A 27,924-nucleotide genomic window follows, 5' to 3' on the forward strand; every position below is an offset into this window, starting at 1 on the left:
ATAACTTTTCCCACTTTATGAGGTTACATAATCTCATACAGGTGGTCTAAAGTAATGAGGCCTTTATTCCACCACAACTCTGTTACTTGTCCCAGAGTGTTGGGCCTAGAAAGATCCTTAATACATTTATAAAGAAGGGAGTAGAGACTTTTTATAAAGACTTTTTATAAAGTCAGTGGAGACTTAAGACTGGAGAAGCAGAGGCAATTGCTAAACTCTTGCTCCAATCCCCTGTATTTCCAGAACTCTTGGTCCAGACCCTGGGGATCATTTTAAATGGTATGTTCACTAAACCAAAACATCTACTTTGATTAATCAGTTGTAATCTCCTCATTTCCTGAGCCATTTTCTCTAACACATCATCCCCTCAGGACTCTGAATCAAGTCTCCAGGAACCAGGTAAGAGGTTGTAGGCCTCTTTCCATCCTCTGCCCTGGGTTAGCCTGGCACAGACCTGGCTCTTCCAGGGCATGTCCCTTGAGCACCATAAGCAGTGGAATTAGAAGCTGGAGCATCTTCTTTTCATCCCAGTCCAGATTTGCCCAACCTATGCATTTAACCAAAGCTGATAAAGGGCTAGCTGCAGCTGCTTCAGTTGGGGCCATCACAAATGCATGGCAGAGCTAGTCTTGGGTGACATCACAGTAAGCCCAGGGTTACGGAGGAAACAGGGGATTCAGGGCAGCCTGACTTAATGAGTCTGTGTGCCTAATCCTTCCCTATATTCCCTCCATAGTGGGGAATAAAGGAACACCATGTTAGGCAAACTTATGTTTGCACACTCCCTTCCCACTTTTGACTCTGAGCCTCTTGAGGAACAATGTACTCTATCATATGCTTTGGCATCAAAAAGCTATGGGTCTTTGGGTGAGTTTTCATATTTTTAATCTCAAAGTCTGCTATGACTTTTTAGAAGATTGAATTTTATTGTGAGGTTAGTGGGGAGAATGGTGGAATGAGAGTGGGTCACATAGTCACATATGCATGAAAAGATTACTCTGAGTGTTACACAGAGATTATTGTAGAGAGGATTAACCAAAAAAGAGAATATAATTTAGGAAGTGGCTCTAGAAGTGTAAATGAAAGATGAAGATGGCCTAGAGTAGTAAAGAGGGTTTCTGCATTAGTTTGCTAAGGCTATCATAAAAATGTACCACACAGTGGTTAGTTTAAACAACAGAGATTTCTCAGTTCTGCAGGCTGGTACGTCCAAGATTGAGGTGTCAACAGGGTTGGCATCCTTCTGAGGGACATAATGGAAGGATCTGTTCCAGCTCTCTCTGGTTGGTGTGTGGATGGCCACCCTCTCATTGCCTCTTCACAAGGTCTTCTCTCTGCACATGGACCCCTGGTGTCTCTTCCTCTGTTTTTTAAAATTAAATTAAATTAAATTAAATTATTTAATTTAATTTTAGTTTCAGTGTAGTTAACACATTATAACATAATAACATATAACATAATATAATATGTTATATTAGTTTTAGGTGTACAACATAGTGACTCAACAATTTCATATATCACCCAGTGCTCATCACAAGTGTACTCCTTAATCTTCGTCCTTATTTCACCCATCTCCCTGCATACCTCCCTTCTGGTAACCATCTTCCTCTTTTTATAAGAACAACAGTTATATTGGATAAGGGCCTTATTTTAACTTAAGCATCTCTTCAAAGATCTTATTTGCAAATATGATTACATCCTGAGGTACAGGGGGCTGGGATGTCCACATAAGAATTTTAAGAGGGACACCATTCAGCCCGTAATAGTGGAGTTACCAAGAAACAGATGTAACTGAGAGATATCCAAAGAGGTTGAATATAAAAATAATGTGATTGATGAGCTCTATAAGATGAGCATTTAGATCCAAGTACAGATCTGAAATTTTGGGGTGGGGTATAAATTAGAAAGTTATCAGCCTATTGAAGTCATGGAGTGGATGAGATTGTTCACTGAGGTTTGGAGAGAGAAGCAAAGAAGGCCTAGGGGTGAGCCCAGAAGAACTGACAACATTTATGGTGCTATATAGGAAGCAGAGCTGGAATAAGAAGCTGGAAATTACCAGAAGTACTGTAGAAAAATTAGAAGACGGTGTTGGTGTATAGAATGCTACTAAAATGTCCCAAAGAGGAGCAATGCCTCCTGATTAAAGATAATCCCTCCATGTGTCCTCTGAACCTCTCAATCCTCCCACAGCCTTGGGAATCTGATACTATCAATTATTTGTTCCTTCCCTAGTCCTCATGCTCTTTTTCTCTTTCACATCTTTCTCATCGGCATTTAAATGTGGCTCAGTTGGTTAGGCGTCCCCTCTTGGTTTGGCTCAGGTAGTGATCTCATGGGGTCACGAGATCAAGCCCTGTGTTGGGTTCTGTTCTTGGCGTGGGGTCTGCTTGGAGAGTCTCTCCCTCTGCCCCTCCCCACATATATGCACATGTGTGCATGAGCGCCTGCTCTCTCTCTCCAAAATAAGTGAATCTTTAGAAGAAAAAAGTTTGGTGTGTCATCAACACATAAAATATATGTATATACTAGACTATTATATCATTTACTGCCATAAAATACTCACAAATCTTTTACAAAAAGTTAAGATTTGTCAAAACTTATGCACACACATAGAATTTACAGACTGTACATGGAATCATTCATGGTCAGGAGAAATATAAGCAAATGGAAAGATGCAATATTAAATCATAACTGTAAAAAACTAATAGTAGTAGTGCATACTATATTACTGTATTACTATACAATAATATACTATACTATATTACTGTAGCATATATAAAATATATAATATATAAAATATATTTATATTTTAATTTTGATATATTAATATTTAATATTTAATTCATAAATTGATGTAATAAATAATTTAATCAATAAATCAATAATCAAATAAATAAATTAATGTAAAATATCAATCTAATTGATTTAAATATTAAATATTAAAATTTAAAATATTAATATTAAATACTAATTTAATATTAAATGAATCAAATAAATATTAAATAATATTAGATATTGATTTAATATTTTTAATTTAATAAATTTAATAAATTTAACAATTTAATATAAAATAATATTAAATATTTTAAATATATTGAAATATTAATATTAAAATATTTAAAAATATTAATTTATTTAAATATTAAATAGATAATGATTAAAATAAATAATTTAAGTAATAAATTAATTTATAAAATTAATAATATTTATATATTTATATTTTATATTTGATTTTAATAGTTTTATATATATAACATATAAATAGATATACAGTATATATACTATATAGTTTATTACTGTAGTAATATACTATAATATATTACTATATTACATATAGTAGTGCATACTATATTACTGTAATGATTTCATAGCCATCTTCTGTTGCTATTGCAGTGAACTCCAGTATTGGGAATATCTACTTAAAATGCTGTGATGTCAATCATTTCCATGTAAACAGCTGGTCTTTGCAGTAAATTGCGTATTGCATTTAAAAAGTGATCTCTCTGGGATCGAGCCCTGCATCGGGCTCTCTGCTCCGCAGGGAGCCTGCCTCCACCTCTCTCTCTCTGCCTGCCTCTCTGCCTACTTGTGATCTCTGTCTGTCAAATAAAAAAAAAAAAATCTTTAAAAAAAAAAAAAGTGATCTCTCATGGTTCTTGTGTATTTTTCATTGTGTTTAGTGCAATACTGTAAACCTAGAGTAACACTATGGACCCATACAAAGTGCTACCAGTGATGCTGAAAGTGCTCCCAAGAAGCAGAAAAAATTCCTGACATTACAAGAAAAAGTTTAATTCCCTCATATGTGCTATAACCTGAAGTCTGTAGCAGTGGTTGCCCACCATTTCAAGATAAATCAATCTAGCATAGGACCATCGTAAAAAAAAAAAAGAAAAGGAAATCCATGAAGTCATCACTGTGGCTATGCCAGCAGGTACAAAAAACCTTGTACTTTTTGCAAAATGCCTTTTTATATCATATTGAAAATGTGGCTTTTATATGGGTGCAGGATTTCTATAAAAAAGGCATACCTCTAGACTCTACTATGACTTGAGAAAAAGCAAAGTCATAATAACTTAGCGCAAAAGGAAGGTAAAGGATCTAAAACTGGAGAATTTAATGCCAACAAAGGATGGTTTGATGATTTTAGAAAGAGGTTTGGCTTAAAACATGTCAGGATAACAGGAGAACCAGCTTTTGCTGACCAAGAGGCAGCAGCTGAGTTCCTAGATGCCATTAAGAAAATCACCCACCTGGGTGGCTCAGTTGTTAAACATCTGCCTTCAGCTCAGGTCATGATCCCAGGGTCCTGGGATTGAGCCCCACATCAGGCTCCCTGTTCTGTAAGAAGCCTGCTTCTCTCTCTCCCACTCTCCCTGCAGGTGTTCCCTGTTGTTGCTATCTCTCTCTGTCAAATAATTAGTAAAATCTTTAAAAACAAAATTACTGATGAGAAAAGATACCTACCTGACCAGATTTTTTTTTTCATGCAGATGAAAGTGCCCTATTTGGGGAAGAAAAAAAGCCACAAAGGACATTTATTAGTAAGGAGGAAGAGTGAACACCAATATTTAAGACAGGGAGGGACAGGCTAGCTCTACTGTTTTATGCCAATGCTGAGTTTATAATGAGGAGTGCCCTTATCTATAAAGCTACTATCCCCTGAGTCTTGAAGGAGGAAAGATAAACATCAGCTACCAGTCTTTTGGTTGTACAACAAGAAGGCCTAGACAACAAGAACCCTTTTCTGGATTGGTTCCATTGATGCCTTGTTCCTGGAGCCAGGAGATACTTGCTGGTAAGGGGCTGCCTTTTAAAGAAATGCCATTTGAAAATTGGAAATTCTCCTGGCCATGCAGAGCCCCATGAGTTCAATACAAAGGTACTGAAGTGGTCTACTTGCCCCCAAACACAATGTCTCTAATTCAGCCTCTAGATCAGGGGATCGTAAAGACTTTTAAGGTCATTATACATGATAGTCTGTAAAGCTTTGCCAATGTAATGGAAGGGAACCCCAATAGAGAAAACATCATGAAAGTCTGGGAAGATGACACCATTGAAGATGCCATCATTGTTGTAAGAAAGGCCATGAAAGCCATCAAGCCCGAAACAATAAATAAATTCCTCATAATTGGAGAAACTGCATATTAGCCTATTATCACAGGTTAAGTGGTTTTTAAAAAACTGTAACATTGTTACTAATACTATATTATGAATATGATTGTAATACTGCATGCCATAACATTTTTACAACAATTCACTCATTAGTGTATAAGTGAGGCTACTGTGAAGCAATCATATCAATTACACTAGGTTACCACAGAGCAACCATATTGCTGCTCCAATGCATAGATCAGTATACCTATAAAAAACATGACTTTCTTTTTCACTTTCTCTTTTCATTTTTTATGTTTATTCTTATTAATATGTATAATATCTGCCATGTTTTGTATCATATAGGACGGTTGATGTAGATACTGACAGACAATTCATCCTATAAACAGATCATGTAAACTTGTGATGTTAATACAGCACAGTACTGTAAATATATTTTCTCTTTCTTATGATTTTCTTAGTAACATTTTCTTTTCTCTAGCTTACTTCATTGTAAGAATACAGTGTATAATATATGTAGCATACAAAATATGTATTAATCAACTGTTTATGTTATTGGTAAGGCTTTTGCAACCGTAAGGTTATAGTCCAACAATAACAATGGGTTTTGTCTGATCGTCTGGTAACAGCTGCCTAAATGGCCATATTGTGGCCAATCCTTGGCTCAGCAGAAAGGAGTTATGATCAGTTGGCCGCATCGATTGTGAGAGCTGGGGGTGGGGGGGGTAGCGGTGGGTGGAGCATGGCAGTCCTACCAGACATTTGTCTACCTGAGCTAGGTGACTTGCCCATGCTTGTATGGATGAGTACATTCCCCACTGTCGCTGTTCAGCAGACTGCTGTAAATGGAGAAATCATGAAGTTCCAGCCAGACCCTTCCCAACTGTAAAGGCACTAAAGAATGCAATGGGTAATACAACTACTATGTTTGAACCAGTGCAATGCATGGATTGCGATCAAAACAACAGCTTTATTGTGTCCCTCACCATTTTTTTAAACTCCATTCAGGAGGGATGATTTGTCCTGCCCAGATTAAAAACAAACAAACAAACAAACAAACAAACAAAACTCCAAGTATACCTTTTGATTGTTCAGAGATAATAATCCTACAGGAACTTGAGTCCCAAATCCAGTTTCCATGTAGACGTTAGAATATCTAAACCTTAGTCACACTCCAGAGGCTGAAATCTGACTGTTAAATCTCCCTCTCCTGGTCTGGGTCCATTTAGGGACAAGGGCCTTTTCTCACCTCTGTTCTGCTCATCTTCCTCCACTTTGAGCTGCTCTTTCACTCCTGGCAGGGATTGAAGTTGGGAAGAGGGTGCAGATAAAGGTGAGCTGGCCCAAACATCAGCTTCCTGACCTCTGGGCCTAGGAGGAATTTCCTGCTGACTTATAAGGGTGATGTTTTCATGGGCTCTTCTGTGGTTCCCTGAAGGCCTCCTTTTTCCTGCCACTCCCAGGCCTGGAAACACATCCCCAGCCTCTTTCCTGTGGGGCCCTCCTGCCCCGTCTGGGAAACCCTGTGGGTGGATCCTCAGACACCCCTGACTGGCTCTCTCTCCTCTGCACCCCACACTGCACAAACTAGGGGATCAATCAGTCCCTCTACACAGTACTGTCCCAGAGCCTAAGTGGTTGGCCAGCCACACTTTTTCTCTCCTGATTTCCCAGGTAGAGTCAGACTCCAATCCTAGCTTCCCAGAAACCCCAGGAAACTCTCTACCCTAGGCCTGACTGACATTTCTCTAAGTGGCCCAGGATAATTTCCACTGGAATCATCTGGAGACCTCTGTTAAAATACTTAGATCTGGCTCACCTCCCCTCTCCAATCCACTGGATAAGAATCTGAAGGAAGAAGCCTGGAAATCGCCACTGCCATTGCCAAATAAAATACAGAACTCCATGGGCGCCTGGGTGGCTCAGTGTGTTAAGCCTCTGCTTTCGGCTCAGGTCATGATCTCGGGGTCCTGGGGTTGAGTCCCGCATCGGGCTCTCTGCTTGGCGGGGAGCCTGCTTCCTCCTCTCTCTCTGCCTGCCTCTCTGCCTACTTGTGATCTATCAAATAAATAAATAAAATCTTAAAAAAATATAGAGCTCCAGATACATTAGGATTTCAGGGGAAAAAATAAATATATACATATTTTTAGTGTGTGTATGTCCTAAACATTGCATGGGGTACACACATACTAGAAATACACTTTTTTTTAACCTGAAATTAAAAATTAAGTGGGCATCCTGTATTTTTCTTTGATGAATCTGGTAACCTTAATCTGCACTGAACAAGTTCCCCAGGCTGCACAGTGAAGTTAGAGATCTGTTGGTCAGGACCGTGGGGTAAATAATGACCCCTGGGGGCCTTGGAAGCATCAGTCAGGCAGTCAAACCTGGGCAACCTGTGTCGTCAAGTGCCTTTTGGATTTCTCTAGATTCCTTATAGAACACTGAAGTTTCTCTTCATACCTGATCCCCTGTGTTTGCCAATTCCAGGGAGAGGTAATCCCACTATGGTCTATGGGAATGGTGTCCTCTGGAGATGTGGATGTGTATGGCAGCTCTGACCCTACCCATCTCTCCCCTCCATCGGTTCAGGCATTTTGCAATCTATTGTTATTGTAAAGAAGCTTGGCACACACACAAAATAAATAAATAAAAATAATAAAATAATGCTGGGCAGTGTATGAGTATTTCACAAAAAATAGAGCCCAGTTGTGTTAATAAAAGGGATAGAGACCCAGAAGGAAATGGATCTTCCTAGACATGAGCATTGCTTTTGTCCAGATACTTCTGTAGAAAATGAGCAGCAGTTTAGTGTGGGTCTATTATTCCTGCTTCCCCACAAGGGGGATTAGCACTCATCTTCCTTTCTCCCAATTGACCTAGGGCCCAGGCTCCTCCTCCCCTCTACAACCCACCCCCAGCACTTGAGCAAAAGGGAAAGCCAGCAGAATTCAGCAGGGGTGGGAGGAGCAGGTCCAGGGGAGGGAGAGAGGTGAGTCTAAAGGAAGAACAGAGGGAAAGCTCGGAGCTTCCTGGTGGTCAGACTAGGGCCCCGTAACCCAGTATGCTTTGGTACTTTTATCCATATGCCAGTAAAGAAGAAAAGGGTTAGCCACTCGTCAGGCCTCCTCTGTTTGAGGAGGCAGATTACATATTATTCAGAACAGGTGGGGATCACGCCACCCCATGACCACACAACAGGCCCTGGCCCAACACTCAGAGTGGACTCCTGGGTGCCAAAGAATAGCTATCTCCAGGGGCCCATGGGGTAAGAGAAGGAGTAAGTCACCTACCCTGGAATTTCTCTTCTCAGGAAGTAGTTGGAGCCACATCCTCGGTAAAGTAAAGAGGGGCCAGCACCTGAGTCACATAATCTGGTTTTGAGCTTCACAATGACTTTACGGATGGACCCTATTATTCCTTTTCAGCAGGTGAGAAAACCACAGGAGCTAGGCTGGGAAGAGTAGACACTCTGGTCTGAAAAATGAACTATGGTCACTTTAGGAACTGAAATGAGTGAGATTCTCTTCCAACCACTGGGCCTGGCCAGTGGCCAGGAAGGCAGTACTGAGGTTGCTTGGGTAGAGTCCACCTCAGTCAGTGTGCTTAAAGTATGCAAAAAAATAGTAAGGTCCAAATCCTATGACTGAGCTGCTGATAGGAGAAGCCATAGACCAGGCATTTCCACCTTTGAGTCTCATATTCCCATCTATAGACATGGACAGGGGATTATCTGAAGATTTGGGGGCCATGTATAATCAACCCAGAAAGTGGTGGTTGCAAGGATTTTTACCTGCTGGGCTGTGCATGAGGGGAAGCCAGAGCCTCTGAACCCAGCCTAGAAGGTTCATGCCAGCAGCCCAAGATCAGAGGTCTGAGCAGAAAACTATTAGGGCAAATGTACTGGGTAGGGTGGTAGTGCTGGGAGAGGCCTCTGGGCCTCCTGGATCTCCTCCCCAGTCTACAGGCCCAGCCTGGCAACCCTTCCCTTAGGCATTATGCACACATTCACAGAGAGCCCCTGACATGACAGGCTTTGTGAAAGAGGAGGCATTTGAGCCTTAAAACACATGGGAGTGACAGGGGCCGAAAGCAAGGTGTCCACCAAGGACTCAGTGAGAGGTGGGTCCTAACCAGATCAGTGGGAAGAGAAGCTCAGACTAGACGCCTTCAAGGATGAGGTACCCCTGAGCAACCACCTTAGAAACAAAATGGCAAGAAGAGAAGCCTGCATGACCTGTCTGAGTTCTTAAACTCCGCAGCCCATTGTGACATCGTTGCCCAGGGACTGGCTATAAGAAGGGAGGCTCTATCAGCATCATATCCCTGATCCCTGGCCTCCATCACCTCCTAGGCCAACATCAAAGCCAAGGGCCATGCTCCTGTTATCAATTCTGCTGCTCATGTCCCAAGTCAAAGGCGTATATTTTGGTATGTGGTCTCTTCTCCCAGTGGCCAGAGCAGCTCTCCTAGGTGGGGTTGGGCATGACAGTGGCCCTGCTCACATCACTTTCATCCAGTCAGTGGTGAGCATTAAGGGCTAAGGGAGAGATGTGGTTATTGAGCTCATTAACCAGCTAATTGGTTATTAAGAGGCTGGCCCACAAGGGCACAAGAGTAGTAGCTTCATGTTTTCCCTCATACCACTCCCCCACAAAAAATACTTCCCTCTCTTCTCCTCTTCCCCAGCCCAGAGTTCAGCCTGTCTGATCTTAAGTTTCAGTTCTGAAATCCTAAACTTTATCTCTGAATGAGTAACGGAGGGCCTAGAAGCAAGTGCCCAGAATGAGCTGAGTATCAGATCTCCAAATCGGGGGAAGAAGAGCATGGGGGTCAGGAGCATGACAGAGCTCCGGGGAATTGCAGGTACAGAGCAGAAGCCTAACTGGGCACATTCACATGTGTGCATGCAGGCGGAAGGCCAGGGCCTTCTGCTCTTAATGGGCAGCTCCTCATCATTGGTTCCTTGATGGGTTCTCTCTCTAAGGCATGGATGAGGTTAGAGGGGAGCTGGGTTACTTAGTGCCTCTCATGGGTAAGGTAATTCCCCATGTTTAATTTCCACCCCATTATAGTGGGGTCTCCACTCTCAGCCCCATGCATTTGTGACCAACTCTGTGCCTTATGAAGGTTGAAGATTTGTCCAAGTCACATAGTGGGGAAGTGGAAGGGCAGGGATTTTGCACCCATCTGACTCTGGGCCTGTATTTCCCTCTCCGCACACTACCCCATGAAAAGAACACAGTCTATTCACTGGCCTCCCTCATTCTGGCCTGGGTGTTGGCTGAATGTGAGTGAGTCAGGGATCAGAAGAGAACCAGCAGAATGTGCCCCTCTACAGTGTTGACAGTTGCAGCTGATTCTCACCTATTTCAGCATTGCCTCCATCACTGCTCAGGGGTTTTATGCTCTAGTATTAATTGACAAGTCTACACAATTCTACACTGATGATATTGGTTGTTCTTAAACATTTGGCTCACATCATTAAAAACCCTTCATAAGCATAATTTTTATGGCTGAATGCATGTGCCCTACTTTAGTCATAACATTGAGGATGCCTTCAATTTTTGCTGTTCTAGAGATCACTGTAGTGAACATCTTTCAACTGCTGCCTTCCAGATTCTTCCCTTAGGATAGTTCCCAGCAGTGGAGCCACTGAGTCAGAGGATTGCTCATCACTGTTGAGTGTCCTCTCCACGCCAGCTGTGATGCTATCATTCTTTTTGTTGTTGTTTTTATTTATTTATTTTTAAATTTAATTTCTTTTCAGTGTAACAGAATTCATTGTTTATGCACCACGCCCAGTGCTCCATGCAATATATGTCCTCCATAATACCCACCACCAGGCTCCCCCAACCTCCCACCCCTCGCCCCTTCAAAACACTCGGATTGTTTTTCAGAGTCCATAGTCTCTCATGGTTCATCTCCTCCTCCAGTTTCCCTCAACTCCCTTCTCCTCTCCATCTCCCCATGTCCCCCGTGCTATTTCTTATGCTCCACAAATAAGTGAAACCATATAATTGACTCTCTCTGCTTGAATTATTTCACTCAGCATAATCTCTTCCAGTCCCGTCCATGTTGCTACAAAAGTTGGGTATTCATCCTTTCTGATGGAGGCATAATACTCCATAGTGTATATGGACCACATCTTCCTTATCCATTTGTCCGTTGAAGGGCATTTTGGTTCTTTCCACAGTTTGGTGACCGTGGCCATTGCTGCTATAAACATTGGGGTACAGATGGCCCTTCTTTTCACTACATCTGTATCTTTGAGGTAAATACCCATTAGTGCAACTGCAGGGTCATAGGGAAGCTCTATTTTTAATTTCTTGAGGAATCTCCACACTGTTCTCCAAATTGGCTGCACCAACTTGCATTCCCACCAACAGTGTAAGAGGGTTCCCCTTTCTGCACATCCTCTCCAACACACGTTGTTTCCTGTCTTGCTAATTTTGGCCATTCTAACTGGTGTAAGGTGGTATCTCAATGTGGTTTTAACTTGAATCTCCCTGATGGCTAGTGATGATGAACATTTTTTCATGTGTCTGATAGCCATTTGTATGTCTTCATTGGAGAAGTGTCAGTTCATGTCTTCTGCCCATTTTTTGACATGATTATCTGTTTTGTGTGTGATGAGTTTGAGAAGTTCTTTATAGATCCTGGATATCAGCCTTTTGTGTGTACCGTCATTTGCAAATATCTTCTCCCATTCCGTGGGTTGCCTCTGTTTTGTTGACTGTTTCCGATTTCAAGCTTTACTACAAAGTGATCACCAAGACAGCATGGTACTGGCATAAAAATAGACACATAGACCAGTAGAACAGAGTAGAGAGCCCAGATATGGACCCTCAACTTTATGGTCAAATAATCTTCAACAAAACAGGAAAAAATATACAGTGGAAAAAAGACAGTCTCTTCAATAAATGGTGCTGGGAAAATTGGACAGCTATATGTAGAAGAATGAAACTCGACCATTCTCTTACACTGTACACAAAGATAAACTCGAAATGGATAAAAACCTCAACGTGAGACAGGAATGCATCAGAATCATAGAAGAGAACATAGAGAACATAGGCAGTAACCTCTTCGATATCAGCTACAGCAACTTCTTTCAAGACATGTCTCCAAAGGCAAAGGAAACAAAAGCAAAAATGAACTTTTGGGACTTCATTATGATGCTATCATTCTACTATCAACAAGGCAGGCATGTCTTCTTCTCCAGATGAAGCTTACATTCTGATATCAGAGGCAAAAAGGGATGAATAATCTCCAACTTAATGATAAAGTGATGAAGAAATATAATACAGGGTAGGAGATAAAGAGGGACCAGGACAGGAGGGGTTGGGGAGAACTTTCCAAAGAAGTGATTCTTGAACAAAGGCCTGAACAAAGTGAGCCACACAACTATCTGAGAGAAGAATATTCCAGACAGAGAGGGGCACTGAGTAGTGCCAAGAGCACCTACTGTGAAGTCAGATTGCCTAGGTTCAAATCTTGATCTGGCTGTGACTAGCTGTGTGACCTTGGGCAAATCACTTAATCTCTCTGTCCCTCAGCTATCTCAACTGTAAAGTGGGGATGATAATAACAGTACCTATCTCATAGAATTATTATGAAAATTAAGAGATTAGTCTTTGTAGAGTGTTTGTAACAATGCATGACACATAGTAAGCACTCTGTGATTGGGAAATTGAAGAATGCAGATCCAAAAGTTCTGAAAAGAGCCTTTATAGATTACTGACAGCTGAAGTCTTTTGATGCAAATTGCTGAATTTTCACTCTAGTTTTTTTTTTTTAAGCAAAACATGACCACTATTTGGTCAATCCAACCCACACTACAAAATCCTCAAAACGTTTATTGACTGAAAAATTGCAAAAGTGGCATCAAGAAAGAGACAAGAGGAGATCTTAGGTTCTTTAGAGTCAAACTCTTTCCTTGTTCCAGAGTACAAAGTAAAGTTCAAGCCAACCAACATAAATGGAAAGGCTTCTCCTCCTGGGGGCAAGGTGCTGGATCTGTACTCTGTCCAGAGGTGAATATCTCTTCTCTGCAAGAGCAGCCACAGCCTTTGCTCTCAGCTTCTCAGGGCATGGAGCTCCTCTGCCTGGAATAGAATGTTTTAACCTAAAATGGCTTAGGCTCAGGGCTTGCAGAAGGTCCACACCCTTTCTGGGCCATCTTTTTGGTTTCCTGCATGTATGTTTCCTAGGGCTGCTATAACAAACAACCACAAACTTAACACCCATTTCTTATCTTTCATTTTTGTAGGATAAAAGTGTGCACAGGTCTCACTGGGCAAAGATCAAGCTGTGAGCAGGACTTTGTTCCTAATCTGAGGCTTTAGGGGAGAATCTTAGCTTTGCCTTTTCTAGGTTTACAGGTTATCTGTATTCCTTGGCTGGTAGTCCCTCCATCTTCAAAGATAACAGCATGCATCTCTGCATGCCTTTCTTCCATAGTCATATCTATCTCCTGTTTCCTTTCTTAAGGACTTCCTTCCTTAAGGACACTTGTAAGTACACTGGGCCCACTCACATTATTCAGGATAATCTCCCCATTTTAAGGTCAGTGGATTAGCAACTTTAATTCCATCTCCCAAGTCCCTCTTTCCCTGAAAGGTAACGTAGTCATAAGTTCCAGGGCATGGTCCATTAGGACATGGACATCTATTGGCGGTGGGGTCATTATTCTGCTAACACTCCAGAGATGGCTCTGGACAAATATATCCCTCATTTTTCTTTGGCTAGAGCTTAGAAACAAGCTCAACGAAGTGACTTTTCTGAGATCACAATGCTAAAGAGGGGACAGAGCCAACACTTCTGTCCCAGACCCTGTGCAGCAAAATAAAGCATCTGTTGGCTTACTTGTATTCCTAGAGGTGCTTCACTGGGCCAGCCTCAGTTTCCACATTTTTGGAATGGGTATAATAATAATTACTTATAAGCCTTCATGGACATTGACAAAATGTTGCATCTTTTCCTGTTTTTTTTTTTTTTTTCTCTTTCATCCACCAGAATGTGGTAAAAGACCAATTTTTGAGGAAGGAGCTCAGTATTCCAAAATCATAGCAGGGATGGAGGCTGAGGTGGGTGAGTTCCCATGGCAGGTGAGTATTCAGGCAAGAAACGAACATTTCTGTGGCGGCTCAATCATCAACAAGTGGTGGATTGTCACTGCTGCTCACTGTTTAATTTTTGAAGAGCTACTGTAAGTATCAAGAGCCCATCCCTGTTGCTTCTGACACTGTTCATTCCCAGGGCACTCCCACACTCAGCAAAACTTGATTGCTAAGGGAAGTCCTAGTCCTGGTTAGTCCTGAGTCAGACAGGAATGACTACCACCCAACCCTTCCAGCCCCAGGAAGGAGGAGGCAGTGAACCTGAAGATGGCATCTGCTATGCCCTCTTCACTGTCACCCAGGACAAATAACTATTGTTTCCCTGAGGTCACACACTGACCTCTTCAGGAGCATTCATGGTTTTGTAGGGACAAAGGCTTGTTCCATCCACCTCTTCTAGGACATGTAAGTCCTTCTAGGAGGATAGTCAGCTAATTCTGGAAGTCTGGAATCCCGGGCTATCTGACACCATACTTACTTGCTCCTTGGAGAGTTTTCTCTTCACTCCAAGAGACTGGTTTTAAGTCTAGCATTTACTGTTTACTAATCATGAACCAGTTACCTGCTAAGAAATTACTTGGATTAACTTATTCATTCAGACATTCAGCTACCTGAACAAGGTAGATGAATAATCCCATTTTAACTCATTCAATCTTGCAGTAACACTCTGAGGCAGGTAGAATGAACAATATTATTTTTATAGAGAAGGAAACGGGCCCAATATGGCTGGGTGACTCACCCATGATGCACACATAGTAAACAAAAATAGGATTTAAATCCTGGCTCCAGTGCCTATGCTTTCTGCTATACCTGCTACACCACCTCAAGAAAGTTTGAAGATACACGGAAAGTCTGACTTTTTAAAAGTTAATAAAAAGCAGGAGAAAGTTTCATCATGGCATGTCCAAGGAAACTTGTCACGTATGCTTCCATGATATACTTAAGGATTGGCTATTGGGAAGTTTCTGGCCATTCTGCCCTGAGAGAATGCTTAAATTATTATTAAAGATTCTTTATGCTTAATCAATAGTAAGTCTAGATTCAGTTCTGTGCCTGAGTCTCTGAGTGGCTGGTAGGCAAATCAATGTAATAACACCTTACCTATCTGAAGTGAGTTTGAGCCATGCCAAGTGGCCTCCTGTGTATTCTTTGGAATACCCAAAGTACTTTCTCGGTAGCATTAGACAGGAGTATCTCATTCACATCTCTAGGACTGTGCTGGAGCAGCAATGTGGCTATAGTCTGACACCCCTGGTGTTTCACTTCCCTCTACCTTTTTCAAATTCTTACATCTTCTGAGCAGCAGCCCCAGTAGGACAAGTCTGAAAGGCCCCTAGAACTATAGGGGATTTAGGGGTTTCGGGCAGCATAAATTCTGTGCTCTTCATGACTCCTCTTCCCCGCCTCCTTCCTCCTCTCTGTTTCTGTTACACCAGTCCAACAGACTTGAGCGTTGTGTTGGGAAGCAATGACTTAAGCAGCTCATCCCTGGAAATAAAGGGGGTTACCAGCATAGTTCTTCACAAGGAATTTCGAAGGCTCAACATGGACAATGATATCGCCTTGCTGCTCTTGGACTCACCCATCAGGTTCAACGGACTGACAGAGCCCATCTGCATACCCGGAAAGCCCAGCCCTTCTGTGTGGCACAAATGCTGGGTGGCAGGATGGGGTCAGACCAACAGTGGTATGTGTCCACTCAGCATCTCCTGAGAGCTGCTGGGGGAGGAGCCACATCATGGGCATCTGAGGGTAGTCCAGTAAATCTAAAGATGTGGGCAGGAGCATGAAAAGAGAGAGAGCGAAGGAAGGAGGAAGGAGAAAAAGACTTGCATTAGAGCAAATCCCTGCATACCTGGGGCTCACAGAGGCCAAATCTCAGCCCCTTCCCAGTGCCAAGGAAATAACTCCTCAAGGTCCCAAGTTGCGATGCCAGGTCCAAACCAGTCGCCAGGTGTGGTCATATTCAGCCAGCACAGAACATTCCTGTTTGTTTGTTTAACTGAATTTAAACTCTCCAGTTTGCCGGGGGCCCCCATACTCTTTATTCTCTTGCATCTCCTTTGATTCACACATTGATGTTTCCCACCTGATTCCTACAGGCATTCAAGAAGCCTGTCCCAGCCTAGATATTTGATGGTCCTGGAGTGTTGCCCAGCCATTCTTAGAAATGAATTTGTTGTTACTTGTTGTTACATTGTTATTTGGCCAAGATAGGAAGAGCTGTACTAGGGCAGAAAGGGATTATGAAAGCTCCATTGGACTATCCCCAAAGAAAATAGGTAGGGGAACGGATGGTAACAGCACAGCACTGTCTCAGGCCTGAACAAGACCCTAGGTCCATGGGGAGCTTTGCAACCAGCTGGGGTCTGGAAGATGGTAGGTATTTCAGGAGTTTAGTAATGAGAAGACAACTAGAGTAACGCTGTTTCTGGGCTACTACTGGAGAGTTAGAAGTGAGGAGGAGGCAGATGGGTACCTATACAATTAAAACTACTCAATAAGGAGAAGAATTTAGAAATTTACTAAGAAGTAGCAATAGGTATACATGCTGAAGAGGCAGGCTTATGCTGAGAAATGATCAATAGACAGTTTAAAGGAGTCAAGTCTGTAGGGCTGGTTGGAGTCAAGCAGAAAGTCTGCTTGGAAGCAGGAATATGATTTGGAATAAGAAGAATAATCCAAGTAGGTGGGGAATAGTTTAGAAAAACCTGGGATTGTAGAATGAGTGACTAGCATGGGATTACTGGAAGTAAGTGGAGAGTGGAGGATATGAAGAAAAGTAGACAAGTGGCTGATGGGACACAGGAATACACAGGGTGATCTAGGTGCATTATCAGCACTGGGACTGCTATCTAGTGACTTTTCTAATATGCTTTCTCTGTGGGCTAGATGACAAAAGCTCTATGAAAACTGATCTGATGAAAGTGCCAATGATCATCATGGATTGGGAGAAATGTTCAGAAGCATTTCCAAAACTTACCAAGAATATGCTGTGTGCTGGCTATGAGAATGAGAGTTTTGATGCTTGCCAGGTAACTAAGGGGTATCCCCAACTTCACCCTATAGGCTCCTATCACCTCGGGGCTGCCAATGCAAGGGTATCTCCTCTTCCCAGAGAATAGACAGTTAAGAGTCTGTAAAATGTGTGGGATTCAGGGCTCCACCATGGGAATGGGGACATGAATTGGGAAGTACTCATTGTCAGGTCCTTGGAATGTCAGTGCATGTCCGTGAGTCAGTATGTAGCAACACTGTATAAATATTTCTACTCTTCTTTAGATATACTACATAAATAGGGCTTCACTGCTTTCCCATTTTTTGGAATTCTTAAAAAACAAAAAGCCAAGCAGGATTTGAGATTCATAGAAGGAATAATTTTATTTCATTAATTTACTGTTGAGCACATTAAGCCCTGGGGAATCCAACAATGAATGAGACAGAGTTTCTCACCTAAAGGAGTCCACAAACTCCTGGGCAGGCCATTGAGTAAAGACTTATAATATTTGGAAAATACATGTGGATTTCATGGAACAAAAGACTGGTATCTTAGTTTTAAATAAAATGAATACAACAATTTAAAAAGAAAAACATTTTTGATTGATGCTAGAAAAAATAGGGGGGGAAAACCTTAGGAATTAGCTTCCTGTGGCTCTAAGGATGAATTATGGGTGTTGTCTTTAAAACCATTCTCTTTGTCTTTGGAGATGCTCTGTTCATCATCATCCTAATGAGCCCACTTAGCTCTACTCATTTGCTGGGCAATGGATCTGGTCACTGGCATAAAACTATAAATGCAGATGTTAAATATTCTGTAGAGTAATGAAAAAGCTATCTCACGGAAGGGGACAGTGTTTATCTACAGAATTGTCTGTTATTGTTCATTGTTGGAAGATGATAATTTTTCCTGCTAGGCTGTGAGATAGGGTCTTGGAAGAAAGTTGCTGGGATAGGGGTTGAGAGAATCAGGGAGAAAAGGAGGGGCTCTGAGATGAGAAACAATGGACACCTGCAGCAATGACTCTGTTTAGCAGGAGTCTCATGTGGTGAATATTTTGAGGACCAAAAACAGAGATCATATCAAACATCATATTAACCTTGAGTTTTCGTCACATTCTGGACAATTTAAACATTATAAAACAAAAAAGAGAATTGGGACTTCTGGTTCTAGACAGAATGCAGTAAACATAGTTCCCCCAATCCCCCCCACTAAGTACAGCTAAAACTACTGGACATTATATAATAAAACAAAAATAAAGGCTCTGAAAGGTAGATATGGACTGATTGGATATCCCAACACTTAAGGAAGGACCCAGCAGTGAGTTCCTTGGGTTTTCTTTTTGCTTCTTATATATCCCAGACTGGATGCTAGACAAGTCTGCAACTCAGAATGCCAATGAGCACAGATGAAAATGAACAAAACAAGAAAGATTTCCCTCTCTTTGAACTAGGAAAGAGCAACCTAGGAAGGCAGAAACTTTTTGACAACAAATATTAAACATAGTATTCAAACAAAAGAACAGGAAAAAAATCGATTCCCCCCAACCCATCAACCAAGATCAAGTGGACAACCTCGACTTCCTTCTAGCCCATGGTGGTGGTTACAGAAGTAGCTATGTGGAGAATCAGGACTTTAACTACCATCTAGTAGTAACCAGCCATCCTTTGCCCACCTTGATGTCAGTGGAGGCACCTGAGAAACTTGGGCGTGAAAGCTTCACCCCACTTAGGTATAACTGAGCACTCCTGTTCCTCCCCTAGGTGTCATCACAGGCCTGAGTTGGGGAATCAGGGCTTCCACCCCAATCCCATGGTAAAGAGTTGCTATCCCCCACACCCAGACTCCAGTTTCAAAGAAACCTATTAAAACTGAAGATTTAAATAACAACCAGTCTCATAACCTAATACTCCAGGCAATACTCCAGGTAGGATCTGTCATAGCTAGAATAGAGAGATGGATTTAATTTATTGATAAACATAGGATAAAGAAAATAAGGAAAAATAAAGCCAAAAATTAGGATAAATCTATCTTTTTTAATTGAGAACTATTAATTCCTAGACTGAGTTCAATTAAAAGTTAAGGGGCACCTGGGTGGCTCAGTGGGTTAAAGCCTCTGCCTTCGGCTCAGGTCATGATCCCAGGGTCCTGGGATCGAGCCCCGCATCAGGCTCTCTGCTCAGCAGGGAGCCTGCTTCTGCCTCTCTCTCTGCCTGCCTCTTTGCCTACTTGTGATCTCTCTGTCAAATAAATAAAATCTTAAAAAAAAAAAAAAGTTAACTCAAGGAGTGCCTGGGTGGCTCAGTCAGTTAAACATTTGACTTTGGCTCAGGTCATATCTCAGGGTCCTCAGGTGGAGCCCCATGTCCGGCTCCTTGCTCAGCAGAGAGCCTACTTCTCCCTCTGCCTCTGCCCCTCCCTCCTGCTCATGCTCTCTCAAATAAATAAATAAAGTCTTTAAAGAGAAGCAATTCAAAATGTATCATGAACTTAAATGTAAAACTATAAAAAATTTAGTAAAAAACACAGGCAATCCTTGAGACATAGAATAACATCAAAGATACATTCATAAAAGGAAAAACTGATAAACTGGACCTCATCCAAATTTAAAAAATTTGTCCTGTGAAAGACCCCATTAAGAGTGTTACCAAATCCAAGTTCAGCTGCCCAGTCACTTGAAAGGCCATTACTCAAGAGACAAGCTTTTGACTGGAAAGAAATTAGAGCTCTATTCAGGAAACCAGCAACCCAGGGAGAAGATGGACATTTGACCAAAAGCCAACTCTGATGTTTCTGCCTAGCCTGGGGTTTTTATAGGGGTTTAGTGTGGTTAATCAGCAAAGGAAGTGGCAGCCATGTTTCTTAATTACATGAAGACTTGATGATGCCAGCTATAAGCATTATTCCAGTGTAAGGGGATCTGGTACTGGGAGTACTCTGTTCTTTCTGCAAAGGTGTTCCAGGTCTACAGATGCACAAAGGGAGGACAGTAAAATCATTTATATGACCTTAAAAAAAACCAAAACAACCATTTTGTTAAAAATTTTTTTTAGCTAATCAGAAAGCTCAGGAGGTTTCAAATAGACTTGCTGGCTTCTGTGGCATGGGAAAGTTCTAGTCCTTCACTTCTCAAGGCCCATGGTCTGCAAATCTCAAAGAAAGTAAGTTCATTCTGTTACAGATCAGGGGACTCAGGTCAGCAAGCAAGGAGTGTGTTAAGATGAAGCAAGTCAACACTTAAGACTGGTTGGAGTGTTGTTACAAAAGGATGAAAACAAAGCTATAGACTGGGAGATGATATTCAACAAAAGAATTACCTAGAACATATAGAGAACTCTTAAACTCAATGGTAGAAAAAAAAAAACTATCCAGTTAGGAAATGGGCAAAAGACATGGACAGACATTTCACTAAACAAGATATACAGAGGGCAAATAAGAAAATGAAAAGTTCAATGTTATTAACCATTAAACAAATGCAAATTAAAAGTATAATGAGCTATCAATCCATACTTCTCAGAATGGCTTAGAAAGAATAGTGACACCACCAAATGCTGATGAAAATGCAGAGGAACTGGAGCACTCATGCATTCCTGGTGGGAATTTAAAATAGTCCAATCACTCTGGAAAACTGGCAGTTTCTTGAAAGATGGAATGCACTCCTGCCATACATCCCAGTTAATGCCACTCTTAGGCACTTAGTCTGGACAAATGAAGGCTTGTGTTCACATTGAAACCTGCCCAGGAGTGTTTATAGCATTCATAATAGACAAAAATTGGAAACAAATGTCTTTAAAGATGTGGATGGTTAAACTATAATACATCAATGCCATGCAATACCACTCAGCTATGACAAAAACACACCATTAATACATGCACCAATGTGGATGGATCTCATGAGACTTACACTGTGTGAAACAAGCCAATCTCCAGAGGTCCCACAGTGAATAATTCCATTTACAAAACATTCTAGAGATGACAAAATTATAGACATGGAGAATAGATTCGTGGTTGCCAGGGATTAAGGAAGGGTTGCAGGGAGGAGGGAAGTGGAGGCAGCCCAGAAAGGGCAACATGAGGGATCCCTGTATAGATGCCAACATCCTGGTTGTGCTATTGTACTGTAGTTTTGTAAGATGTTGTTTTTGGAAGAAACATATGAAGATGTTATTACTGGAGAAAACACGGGATCTCTTTGTATTACTTCTTACAACCGCATTTTAGCATTATAACGTATACTTCTTACAACTGCATTATACAACTACAACATTATAGTAACTGCCTTATACAACCACAGTATATATCAAAATTAAATAATAAAAAGAAGACAAAGCTTCCCAATAATAGCAGTTACAGAACGATCTCAGATCCTAGCTCTATCACAGACTCAGGGAGCAGCCATTTCATACTGAAGCATGAGCCAAAGGGCTCCAAGATCAGTAGAAAAGGGGAAACATTTAACAGACTTATTTGTTGGCTAAGTGGAATGAGAGGGAAGTTGGAGAAAATGTGGGTAAAATCACAAAAGCTTGAAACAGCATCATAGGCCCAGGGAATCTCCAGTATTTTGGAAGCTAGAAGTAACAAGAGACGAGTCTGGAGAGCTGGACAGAACAAGATCAGCAGGGGAGGTATGTGCCAGGCATGGAAGACTTGCTGTCATCCCAGGCTGCCACCCCCACCGCTCACCCAAGAATATAAAAATCAGGCCCCATGGGCACTCCCTCTGGACCATTTCAATATCTTTGATTTAACACTATCCCACATTCAAACGGCCAAAGCCAACTGTGGCAAACTTCAAAGTAATCAAGGGTCACCTTTGATGACATTTTATGTACCCTTTGCTTCAAGCAGGGGCTGGATCCACTATCTAGAATCTAGGACTTTTTCTTTAAGACCTCTCCCATCAAAACGTATTGTAGTGAAAACTTCTAAAATTAATTGTCTATTACTGAAAAGTATTATAAATTAAAGAGTGGTTTTCATTTTAGGCCTTGTTTTTAAAATCGTGAAGTGAAAATCTTTGCTTTCTGTTTAGACAGTTTTCCATTATTAACAATAAGCTGACAGTGATGCAGTCAAGGAAATTTTTATGAAATTATTTAATATTATCATCACTTTAGAACAGATAAACTAGGCAGGTAGTCTCCTGGGTTCAAAAATAATTGTCTTTAAAAATAAAATCATGCTTTTAAATTTAGCAAACTTCTACAAACCATGTCATCATATAATTCAGGGAAATGATAATTTTATAATGAAAACATTTAAATATGTTCAAAATAATAACAATATGATGATGCTATACTTAAAATACAAATTAAAATTAAGTGTTAACAATGGAAAAAATGGATTTTTTATTTATTTTTCCCAACACTTTTCCTCTTTGTAATACCCTTACTGAGGTTACACTATGAAAATTAAAAAGTTAATTAAAAACTAACTTTTAAATGGCATAGTCAAACAAAATATAAAATCAAACTTATCCCCAGCTAGTAATTCAATACTTTTGTGAAGGACTATCAACTTTCCAGAGCAACAGTCATAACAATGAACTGACTGTTTCCAGGTCTGTCTTCTCAGCTCCAACAGAAATGTTGTCTAACTCGTGTGTAAATTGTCACCGCTTAGCACAGTGGCTGGCACATGAAAAATCCTCAAAAAATGTTTGCCAAATAGATGAACCTTCCAAGTAAGGCAACAACTGTCTGTCCATAAAGTGGCCCTAGGGGAGGGGACACCTGAGAGAGGTCCTCAAAGAGGCTAAGAGTCTGCAGGTTAAGAACTGGCATCCAACTGGGCTGCTGGGAAGTCTGGTTATGGGACTGCTAAGCTGACTTGATTTAGACCTGAACTGCTTTATTCATTTTTTTTATCACATTATTTTTTTAGAGAGTTTTGGGTTCACAACAAATTGAGAGGGAGGTATTGGGATTTCCCATTTACCCCTGTTCCCACACGTCTAACCTCTTGCACTATCGACATCCCCCAACAGAGGGGTACAATTATTACAACTTATGGACCGACACTGACACATCACTATCACCAAAAGTTCGTAGCTTACTTTAGGGTTCATTTATGGTGTTAAGCATCCTGTAAGTTAAGACAAAAGTCTAATTACGCATAGCCATCATTATAGTATTATACAGAGTAGTTCCACTGCCCTGTGTTATCTTAAGCTCATCATCCCTGCTGCTTTCACAGAAGTCTTACTTCACTCCATAGATTCTTTGTCTTTTAGAATCACAGACATTTTATTTTTATTTAATTTTAAAAAATTTTATTTTAAGTAATCTCTACACCCAGCATAGGGCTTGAACTTACAGCAATGAGATCTAGAGTCACATGCTCTACCAACTGAGTCAGCCAGGTGCTCCTAGAATCACAGACTTTTTAAAACTGGGAAGAAATATATAGAAATATTTAATCAAGACTCTGTTTCACAGATGAGATAATATTTATTTTAATCATCTATAATTCCCTTCACTATCTGATTGGATCCAAAGCAGTAAAATAACTTCAGAGCCCCTGTACAAGGGGCTGGGCAGCTCTCACTCTCCCTGTTTAATAGGTGAGAAAAGAAGGATAAGAATTTAAGCGACTTGCATGAAGTCCAGGTGGTAGTGGTGCCAGGCTGGAAGCTGAGTCATCTGCTTCTACCCCAAAACAGAGAGGAGTAATGACAAGGTATAATTAACTGTCTCACAGAGGTGAACTTAGAGGCTCTCATGGTCAGTATGTTTCTAATCAGACAGACAGTTGGCTATCAGACTTCATCCCTAGAAGAAAGTCCCGCTTAGGCAGGTTGTCATCAGCCCCAGGTCCTTAACTGTTTGAGGCCAGACCCTCCTTTGAAGCAATGTGTGCTTTTTCTTTCCAACAGAAAGAAAAAAAAAAAGGTTCGTGCATAAAAGGACATGTATTTACAAATGTCCTTTTTGGTCCCAGCAGTCTGTGAGGAGAATCTCTATTTCCTAAATACACAAGCAATGTTTGTAACACGTAAGGGTAAAAATAACAATATTAATACATTTCTAGGACTTTTACTACATAGCATTTACCCTGAGCTGAGTGATTCATAGATTCTTAAAATTTTATCTGCCGACAGTGTTGGCAAGTACTTGGTATTATTTTCACTTGAACTATGTGGAAACTGCAGCTTAGAAGAATTTCTTGCCCAGGGACAGCTCTCTCCCTGTTGTATAAGAAAATAACGAATAAACAAGGCAACAGATAAATGAGACTTTTTTAAAAAGATTTTATTTATTTGACAGACAGAGATCACAAGTAGGCAGACAAGCAGGCAGAGAGAGAGGAGGAGGCAGGCTCCCCTCTGAGCAGAGAGCCCAATGGGGGGCTCGATTCCAGGATGCTGGGATCACGACCTGAGTCAAAGGCAGAGGCTTTAACCCACTGAGCCTCCCACGCGCCCCTAATGAGATTTTTAATAACATTCATCCCTTCATAAAATGAGGAACATTATAAAAACAAAATTTATGGAAGGAGTTAGTAGAGTGGAGATTCCGTTTATTTGGTTCTTGCCCAATGACTGAAACAAACTAGTACGAAGAAAAACACCCACAAAAACCAGACAAGTGTTAGAGACAACATTTTATACTGGAAAGGGCAATTTTGATTTTGTACCACATTTATTGGGTGTCCTTGAGCCATGACCTCTTTGTAATTCTGCTCTGTGTATCCCTCTGCTTGGTGATGCACCCCTCAGTCAACCCAAACTCCATTTGAACACGTTTATTCATTATCTCCCCCCTACACTTTATCTCTGCTATCCACACCCTATGACCTGGGAACTAGTTAATCATTTATATCCAAAGTCATCCCTGGTTCAGATCTTCTTCATTTTTATGTCCTTATCTTAGTTCCTCTACTTCCTGTCTCATTCCCCTCCAGTCAGTCCCCCGCCACACACACTCTTCCTGTCAAATTCCTATTTGCCCTTCAGACTAAATGCTTTGAAGTCTACCTTGACAGAACTTTCCCTCAACAGAATCAATTTATTCCCCGCTTTGTACTCCTCCTTTACTGTGTTCATACTTCTGTCCCATCAAACACAGTTGATCCTTTTTGCTTACTTTTTGATCTCTTCCACTAGAGCATAAGGTCTTGTATCCCAAAGGCCTGACGATTAGTTTTTCCCTCAGTGAAGATCTGTTAAATGGGTGATCAAACCTCTTTGACCTTTAATTTTGGAATTATAAAATGGGAATCAAAATACCTACCTCACTGGGGCTCCTGGGTGGCTCAGTGGGTTAAAGCCTCTGCCTTCAGCTTGGGTCATGATCCCACGGTCCTGGGATCGAGCCCCGTATTGGGCTCTCTGCTCAGCGGGGAGCCTGCTTCTGCCTCTCTCTCTCTCTGCCTGCCTCTCTGCCTACTTGTGATCTCTGTCTGAGTAAATAAATAAAATCTTTAAAAAAAAAATACCTACTTCACTGAGATAGTGTGATTGATGAGAAACAAAAATCCAGGGGCTAGAACTGTGCCTCAACATATCATGTCCAGGAAATATTAGTAATCCTCCTCCTTCTGTTAGAGCTTGTCATAAGATTCCATTCATTCTAGCCACCCATTTATGATCTTGGAAAAAGAGGCTATTTCTCCATTGCAGAAAGGCCTCCTGAATGATTGTAGACACTCAGCAACTTCCATGAAAGGCAAGTAGCAAGGTGGAAAGAATGTGTGCTTTGGCATCAGGAAGTCCTGGTTCCAGTTCTGGCTGGGCTATGGTGTAGCTCTGATCAAGCTTTTAAAGCCTCCTTAAACCTCATTTTGCATATATTAAAATGGGTAGAAGGAAGCCACATATACATACATAGATAGATAGATAGATAGATAGATAGATGGTACATGGGAGGACTTGGTATACATTTTCTATATATGTAATCATGGGAGCCATAGGCCCTTGTGATTCCATCCCAGATGCGTTGTGCATTCAGAAAAGCTTTAGGTCACTGTGTCTTGCAGACAGACATCCACACTAAAGAATTAAAAAGGAACATCATTCTCCTTCATGCTTCTAGAAGAACACAAAAGAAAGGAGATTCAATGCATATCTACCAACTCTAACAATACTTCTCATATCCTGCTTTTGTTATTTTCTTTTACAGCCCTTTCCAGAGCTTCTCATTTGGTAAGGCCCCAAAAAACTAGCTTCCACTCCTCTTGCTCTGTGCAGCATTTGCTCTCTCCTCCAGCTTCCCTCTTCTGTGCTATATGCAGTGATTTTCTCACCAACTCTCTCTCTCTCCTTCCTCTTCAGTTTTGTCCTCTCCACTGTCTATAACTCTCAGAGCCAGCCTGACAGCAGCATACTGCTTCTGTGGACCCAGGAGAGGGGTGGGCATGGTCAGCAATGACAACATCTCTTTTGGCAGCCTGGAACAGGGGAGATCAGTGCATTGTTCCAATGAGTGACCTATGCTTTGCCTTAAATGAGCAGTCTAGAATGGGACTAACTATTGAACTGTGTTCTCTGCCCACAGGGTGACAGTGGGGGCCCTCTGGTCTGCACCACAGAGTCGGACAAGACCTGGTACCAGGTGGGCATTATCAGCTGGGGCAAGAGCTGTGGACAGAAAAACACACCAGGAATATACACCTTGTTAGAAAATTACAGCCTCTGGATTAAGAAGGTGACTGAGATAGAGGGAAGGCCCTTTGATGCTGAGGAAATGAAAGCTCCTCCCAATAGAAAACAAATGAGGTCCCACGCAGCAGAATTTCCAGAGCCAGGAAGCCCCAGATTCTGGATCCTGATTTCACTTCTGTCCTACGTGGTATGCTGGGACATTTTCTACTGATAATAAAGCAGATGCTATTCCTTAACCAGTGAAGCTGTGTGAAAATGTACTACCAACAGATAGATTGGCTACAGATTAGATCTAAGGGCCAGGAACTGAAGGTGACAATAGATAGTAAGACCAGAGAGGCAGGGTGGAGCCCTGCCTTGGGGACTAGGTTTTGGGGTCCTCCATTAGTCAGGACTCTTTCCAATGCAAGTGAGTTATCTATCTCAAACTATCTAAAGCTAAAACCATTATTTATAGATGTAGATGTACGTAGCAGGAAAAAACCAGGAGTGGTATTTGGCTTTGGGCATGGCTGAATCTGGGGGCTCAACAAATGTCGACGGAGACTGTTTTTTTTTAGAGTTATCACCCTCAAAAAGGGCTTCCAAGTGGTGGCCATAATGACTACTAGTACCTCCAGTTTGCATCCTACCAGTTTAATAGCCCTGTAAAAAGAGAGAGCCTTGTTCCTGATAATTTCAGCAAAAGTCTATGGCCTAATTCTCATAGCTCATAAGCCCACAGGCCATTGCTGCCCCAGTCACTGTGGCTAACAATGGCATTCTTCTAGGTGAGGCTTGAATTACAAGTCCACTCCAGGAGCCAGCAAAGGGCCACCCATTTAGAACTATGTGAACTGATAGTGGGTACAGGTGGTGCCCCACACAGAAATAAAAATGCTATGAACAGGAAAAGGGAACTGTGTGTTGAAGATGTCCTTTGATGGTGGACATTCTGGTTGGCTGGCCTCCAAGATAGCCAAATTCCAGGCTCCCAGGTGCTTCTGAAGAAAAATATGTCCAGAAATTGCTGTTTTAGGACCACTGGGGCAGCAAGGCTAGAGTGGGGGAGAAAGAACTAGGAAGTGCTTTGTCTCATCTGAAGA

The 27,924-nt window shown here is 41.4% G+C and overlaps 1 protein-coding gene across 2 annotated transcripts; it reads left to right on the forward strand.

Annotated features, from left to right (window-relative positions):
* The first annotated feature begins 9,494 nt into the window (after positions 1-9,494).
* Positions 9,495-27,078, forward strand: LOC111156693 (protease, serine 55). 2 transcript variants are annotated; one of them, XM_022517726.1, is made up of 5 exons: positions 9,495-9,591; positions 14,134-14,326; positions 15,674-15,924; positions 17,130-17,272; positions 26,733-27,078. In XM_022517726.1, the coding sequence occupies exons 1-5, from the start codon at positions 9,495-9,497 to the stop codon at positions 27,048-27,050; spliced, it is 1,002 nt and encodes a 333-aa protein (XP_022373434.1). In that variant the 3' UTR covers positions 27,051-27,078. The 2 variants fall into 2 exon arrangements, with proteins under 2 accessions (XP_022373434.1, XP_022373441.1); XM_022517733.1 differs by having other exon boundaries at positions 9,495-9,549.
* Positions 27,079-27,924: the final 846 nt, after the last annotated feature.

Source organism: Enhydra lutris, unplaced genomic scaffold (assembly GCF_002288905.1).
Source record: "Enhydra lutris kenyoni isolate GAN:26980312 unplaced genomic scaffold, ASM228890v2 scaffoldscaffold3, whole genome shotgun sequence".
In the NCBI taxonomy this organism is placed as follows: Eukaryota; Metazoa; Chordata; class Mammalia; order Carnivora; family Mustelidae; genus Enhydra; species Enhydra lutris.